At 37.3% G+C, this 7,070-nt stretch overlaps 1 protein-coding gene across 1 annotated transcript; it reads left to right on the forward strand.

The window, feature by feature from the left end:
* Positions 1-4,248: 4,248 nt before the first annotated feature.
* On the forward strand, positions 4,249-5,844 carry LOC149240367 (transcription termination factor MTERF8, chloroplastic-like). The gene has a single exon (XM_089367285.1). The coding sequence runs from the start codon at positions 4,574-4,576 to the stop codon at positions 5,315-5,317; it is 744 nt and encodes a 247-aa protein (XP_089223411.1). The 5' UTR covers positions 4,249-4,573; the 3' UTR covers positions 5,318-5,844.
* The last annotated feature ends 1,226 nt before the right edge of the window (positions 5,845-7,070 follow it).

Below are 7,070 nucleotides of genomic sequence, written 5' to 3' on the forward strand. Positions count from 1 at the left end.
GAAACTGCATTGGTAGATATTCCAACTATAAATGGTCTTTATACTTGGAAAATAGACAAGGAGGATGACACCAAATTGCAAGTTGGTTGGATTGATTTTTCCTCTATGAAGAAGTGTTGCATAAGGATATTTTGTCGAAGCAACAATATTACCATGTCTTGGGTCTAATCACTGACCGATTAGGCTAGAACTGGATTTGAAGGAAGCTTCATGGAATCACCCTTTTCAATTTGACAGCCTTTGGTTGTGAGTGTCTGGTTTTCTGGATCTACTAAAAAAATGGTGGTTGAAAATTGTTGTGAGAGGTAAGAACAAAATGCACATGTTCCAATTAAAGCTCAAGGCTTTGAAAACCCATATCAAATTATGGAATAAACGTGATTTTGGCAACATTTTTGAAGAACGAGCTTTATTAGAAGATCATATGCGAAGGGTTGGACAACACATGATTGTAGAAGGTTGATCTCTTGAACTAATCATAAAGGAAGGTCTTACCCTCCATAAATTGGAACAAAGATGGCACTAGGAAGAAATCCTTTGGAAACAAAAATCTAGAGTTCAATGGCTTAAGGAGGGTGAAAGGAATTCTAAGTTTTTCCACAACTTGATGTTACAACATCATCATAATAACTCGATTTTTTCCATTATTGGTGATGATGGGGACAAAAGGCTTTTGCATGCAGAAATTGAAAATGACTTGGTTCGATATTATCATGATATTTTGTCAGAGAATTCTCATAATCGACAATCAACTATTAATTCAATCCTTCACTATATCCATCAACTTGTTATTAAGGAAGAAAACCTAGCTCTCATCTAACCAATATCGATCCAAGAAGCGGAGATGGTTGTTATGGAAATGTCGTGCAATAAATCTCCAGTTCTGGATGGTTTCACCTCAGACTTTTTTAAAGAATGTTGGGGGTTTATAGGTATGGAGATTCATGAATTGGTGGAGGATTTGTGCCAGACACAGTGGTTGTGGGAAGGTCTTAATGCAACGTTTTTAACACTTATACTGAAAGATGGACATTCAGAGGAGCTTAGTGGCTTTCGGCTTATTGCCATGTGTAATGTGATTTACAAAATAATCTCTACAATAATCGTGAAATTTCTGAAGCCATTACTTCCATAGTTAATTTCTTTGGAACAAACTGGCTTTGTAGAGGGACGACAAATCTTAGATGGTATAATTACTGCATATGAAATCATTCACTCCCTTAGAGCATCCAAATGACTAGGTATGATGATTAAAATGGATTTGTTTAAGGTCTATGATAGAATCAATTGGGATTATTTGTTACAAGTTTTATCTGCTTTTGGGTTTTGAGCGCAGTGGATCTCATGGGTAAGTTATTTTATATCACCTCCCTTTTTCTCTATTTTGGTTAATGGATATGGGTCTTATATCTTCAAATCTTCAAGAGGTTTGTGGTAAGGTGATATTCTATCACCTTTTCTTTTCATTTTGGCCATGGAAGGGCTTCAGAGATTTTATAGTAAATTATGTTCAATGGGTCACATTTTTGGGTTACGAATGTTTGGAGAAAATCTATCAATTACACATCAACGATTCATTGATGATGTTGTTCTGTTTTTTCTGCCTACTCTAAAGGAAGTGAAAGGAATATGGTGAATCCTATAGACCACCATGGTGGCTTCAGGAACTCTAGTTAATAAAGACAAGACCAACATTTTCTATTTTAATTGTCAAGATTCTATTGAGAGTGATTTGACTTGAATATTGGGATTTTGTGAGGTTTAGTTACCTTCTAAATATTTGGGTCCAGTTGGAAATACCTTTTATCTAGAATATCCTTGAAAGTTAATAATTGGTATTTCATGCTCTCAATTTTGCAAGAAGATTGGTTCTTACTAAATCAGTGTTGTAGCCATTACCAAATTATCAACTAGTTGTGACGCCAATCTCGAAAACATCCTATAATAGGCTTCAACCCTTGTGGTGTGATTTTCTTTAGAGAGGTTCTACTAAAGCTAGAAACTAGGCACTTGTAGGTTGGGATAAATTGATCAAACCAAAATATGCTAGTGGATTAGGGTTACGGGACCTTGAACTAGTCAGTAAAGCTTTGGGTATGAAAATTTTGTGGCTTTGGGTTAAGGAGGGTCGTGAATTATGGAAGCACATATGGCTCTGTAAGTATGTCCCCATTGGATAAATAGGAGGATCGATTGTGCTTTGATGGTAATATTCCAAGTTTGGGTATTTAGAAGTGGGTGCAGGGTTGTAAGGATGTAATGAGAAAACATGCTTTCTAGGATATAAAAGTAGGGGAGACAAATTTTTTTCGGGAGGATGTCTGGTAGCAGTTACCTTCTTTGGATGATAAAGATAGTCTTTGTTCTATTAATTTTTTTACCCACTCATTAGGTGCAGTGAGGGTTGCTAATTATTGGAAACCTCTGGAGGATAATCAATTATGGCGACGGTGGAAATACAAAGATGATTGGCCTCCTACTTTGACTACACTACCATGGGAGGATCTTAAAAATACACTAGAAGATAGACATATTAGGATTTCTTAGAACGATAATGTTTTATGATGGGTTCAACAACCAATAGGATCCTTTTCTCTAAAAGAGGCTTACTCCTTTATTGCAAAATTTTTGAAAATGGAGAACATAGTCTTGTGGTCTCGAATATGGGCTAGAATGTGGTGGCTAAAAATTTCTACCCTTTTATGATTACTTGCATGGGGTCGGGACTTCTTACTTGGGATCGTATTCACAGAAAGGGATATGAGGATCCATCCTTATCTTTTCTTTGCTTACAGGTTGAAGAGACGATAGAACATATTTTTCTTTCATGCTCTTTTTCGGTGGAAATTTGGGATCTCCTTCCTCATATTTTTGGCATGGAGCGTCCATTCTCAGAGAATATTAATATTATGTTGGATCAATGGTACCGCCAGAAATTTAAGAACCCTATTATTTCTCATGATTGGATGCTTGCACTAGGTTTTATTCTTTGGAACTTATGGAAAGAGAGGATTTTTCAAATTTTTTGCCCAAAGAATCAATCAACTTTGGTGCTCAAGGATTTGATCATATTGAATGTTCGAGAGACCATTCTTGCCTCTCCTTGGTCTACTGATAATTGGCAGGTGGAGGATTCTGAAGCAGTTATCATGAAAAACCTCAATTTGGATTCTTCAATGATCCCTTCTTCACTTCCATCGGAAAAAGCATTTGTCCTTCAATTTCTAACTCCTATTCTCCACCCTTGAGCTCCTTTATTAAGATGAGCTTTGATGGGGCCTCCAAAGGGAACCCAAAAGTTGCAGGTTGTGGAGGGATTTTCCGGGATGAAAATTCTCGGCCATTGCAAAAATTTTCGATTTCTTGTGGGATTGCAACAATAATTTAGCTGAAATTTTGGTTGTGGAGAGAGGCCTTATTATTGCTATCCGAGAAGGTTTCCAATTATTGCAAGTGGATGGTGATTCTTAGGTCGTAATTCAATGTATACAAAAACTTTTGAACGAGAAACCTGTTCATAAAATAGTGCATTACTGGAGATTGGAGGATGTCGTTTTTAGTATAAATAGTTTGACACCAAAGTTCAATTACATTATTGCTCATCATACTCGGCATGGAGGGAATAGGGTGGAAAATTAATTGCAAATTTGGGGTGCAAGTGTAAGAACTTTAATTTGAATGAATCACGGCCTTCAAATAATACACTTACTAAAATTCATCTTATAAAACATAAGGTGGATGCAAACAAAACTTCTGTGTCTAGATATGTCCCGATGAGAGTGCCATTAACTAGTCCTAAGTGGTTGATGTTTTTGTTGTTACTTGTGTACTGAGCGAAGTGGTTGATAGCCTCTCACAAACTTGCTATGTTCTATGGCTTTAGTAACTTTTACAACTTAGATAATCCTTATATTGCTATTCTTTATGTAATCTTGTTTACAAAATACAATATAATATGATATTTTATTTTAAAAAAATTATTAACATTTTTTTATTAATGTAAATATTAAAATGATTAAAATCCGTATTAAAATTATAAAAATTAATGACGCTTAAGAGTTGAAATTCATATCCTCATCCCTTTAACATTAAAATGATAAAAAATTGTAGAAAGAGACGAATGCTTGAAGCTTAAATTCCTTTTTCTTTCCTAATACCCTACCTTTCATATGTAACTTATATCTTTCCTGCCCTAATCCCCTTCCCTTTCATATAATAAACAAACATGTCTCTATACGAATCACACCAATCCTCTTTGAAGCGATTTGTTATGGGATCATATTGGAGAAATCCCTAACTTCATATTTTCAGCAATGGCCATGTTCGCCCAGTACTTGGCTTCATCTTTGGGATCTCAGCGTCACTCCCTGGCAGCAGCTGTTGCAGCACCATCTTCACCATTTCCCCGATTACTTTGTTAAAACTATCACGGTTTTCTACTACTATTGCTGATAAAGACAAGTCCACAAGCTACCCAGAAGCAGAGAACACATGCCTCGTTTCAGATTTCTTACTCAACGAATGTGGGTTCAGTCAGTCTGAGCTCCTAGCTATCCTTAAATTAAGGCCATCCATGGTGACGACGAGATCAGCTCATACCGCCGAACAAGCTGTACAGTTACTGAGAGATTCAGGATGCACAGAACGCCAGGTAAGGAAGCTCATTACCAGAAACCCATCTATTCTTTCTCTCAATGCTGATCGGCAGTTGAAACCCAAGTTTGAGTTCATGAAAACATTGGGCCTTCCTGCACAAGACTTGGGAAATGTCATATCCAATGATTCCAGGTTGCTTAATGGGAGTCTCGAGAAAACTCTGCGTCCCAATATCCAGTATCTTCAAAACCTGTTTGGATCAGAGGCTAATGTCTCAAGTGTTTTCAGATTGGCACCTCTTATTCTACTACCTAAACGAAACGGGCCTGAAATTTGGGAAAAGAAATTGAAGCATTTGACAAGTTTTGGCCTCCTTGAAGATGACATCAAGGAGCTTGTTAGGAGGTACCCACTTATATTAAAAGCTTCCATGGATAAGGTGCAGAAGAACATGGACTTTTTGATGCATACTGCAGGGTTTCCTGCAAAGTTTATTTTTTCGTATCCTCTGTTAGTGTCTGGTTACAGCTTGGAGCGTAGGATGAAGCCCCGCCACAAGGTGTTGAGTGTTCTCAGTGCAATGCAACCTTCCAAGTGCCCTCCTAGTCTCCTTCCCGCGCTTTGTTTAAGTGAGCGGAAGTTCCTCGAAAAATATGTCCAGTGCAGTCCTCATGCCGAAAAGTTACTTGAAATCTACAATGGCAAGCCTGCCCTCCTCTAAAAGACTAGATATTCGGGTTTCTGTTTTGATCAGGGTTAGATTGTATTGCGTCGCTCTTATTGATTGAAAGAGGTTTGAGAACATTCACCAAGGGATCATCAGTCTGTTATGATCCAGTGCCGTGAGGCCCACATGAGTAATGAGTGGGAACTAGTATATATAGAAGATAATCACGACACAATCAGTTCCGGTCTGGGATCTTGTTTTGGCCAGTTTTTTGTCACACCACAATCACAATCAACATGCACTATTGAAGTATGCTCAGCTGTGATTGTAATTAAAGGGTACTCAGTTGTAATACAATCACAGAGAATGCATCAGGTAAACAGGTTTTGGAAAGATGAAAAAACTCTCATCACCAGATAATTTGTTTTTTGCTAGTAGTTTTGCAACGATCATGCATTGCTGTCTCCCTTTAAAATGTGATGGGATTGATGTGAAATTCTGACTGTTTGGATCATGGTTAACTTGTAAAAGGAAATATTCAAATCCCAAATGTAGGGACCTTAAATTTGTATGTGTTTCTACAGTACCATGATTTGATTGTTTCCAGATCAGCTATATCTATGAGACTAATCTGGAATTAACACATTTCAAATCCAAGCTAAAAATTGGACACTAGTATGCACACTTTCTCTCTGTGCTTTGTTAATGGTCTCTGTTTCTTTGCTTGGGAAAAAAGTGTGTGGTAATGACTTTTATTACTGCTAGTGGTATCAAAGACCATTCCTAGTGATAATGGAATGCGATCCATTTCAATCACGCCTCTTGTAAAGCAGAACCCTAGCCACTACTCTAAAACACAACTTCTGATGCATGATTGGCTAGGCAAAAAGTCATTGGCACATTCCGTCGTCCCAATGTGGTTGGCTGCTCACTTATCCTTCGTCCTACATTCATAGGAAGTCTGTCAACATTTTGTTACACGTGCCTTCCAAATAGCCACTTGTTTTGGATGGAACCTTACCTCTAGGGAAAGAGGCAGACCAGGTGACTCCCTAGACAGAGGAGGGATGGGAACTATTTATATGTTTGTTTTATAGGGTTTAAACTATTTGTAAATGCTTTCTTGTTGTTTTCTTTATATAATTTTGAGTTTTCAGTGCAACATCTACAGTAAGGTGTGCACATCTGAGAGGATCTGTTGCATAATTGCTTTCACCCTTGGGATGTTGGCAAGAAGCATTCTAGAAGCCAAATGGATCAGAATCAGCAGCCTCGGATTTGAAAAACTTGGTAAGGAGTTAGCAACCATTCTTATAACTAGTTCAAATTTGCTACCTTTTGCCCCTCATCACTTGGTTGATCTTTAGGACCGTTTTTCTGAAATAGTATGAAAGTTAATGATGAGATTGAACATTTTAATAAATTCAAAATTTCACCTGTCCAACACTAATCATGCCATCTTTGCTGCCAAGGCTTTTTTAAGATATTTTCAATTGGTCAAGCTGAGAAAGATAGTGAAGCAAAAGTGAGAGTTTTCATTATAAAAAAGCTCAGGCTTTAGAGTAGGGATATCTTGGGTGAATGCTTGTATGGGGTCTGCTTGGGCCTGAGCCTGTGACGATAGGTTCTTAGGAAAGTGTTACTGTCTTATCTACAGTTAAAGAGTTTATTTTATCAATAATGTTTTTTGAAGATTTCTGTAATCTTGTTCACTACCACGCTTCCCAGTTTCTATAATTGCTTTTGCAATGCTTGTTATGATAATTTTAAGTTAACGTAAAACCAGACCAGTGCTCTAAATTTGTGT

This window comes from Pinus tabuliformis, chromosome 8 (genome assembly GCF_031772625.1).
Source record: "Pinus tabuliformis cultivar Carrire ecotype Pingquan chromosome 8, CPIR1, whole genome shotgun sequence".
Classification (NCBI taxonomy): Eukaryota; Viridiplantae; Streptophyta; class Pinopsida; order Pinales; family Pinaceae; genus Pinus; species Pinus tabuliformis.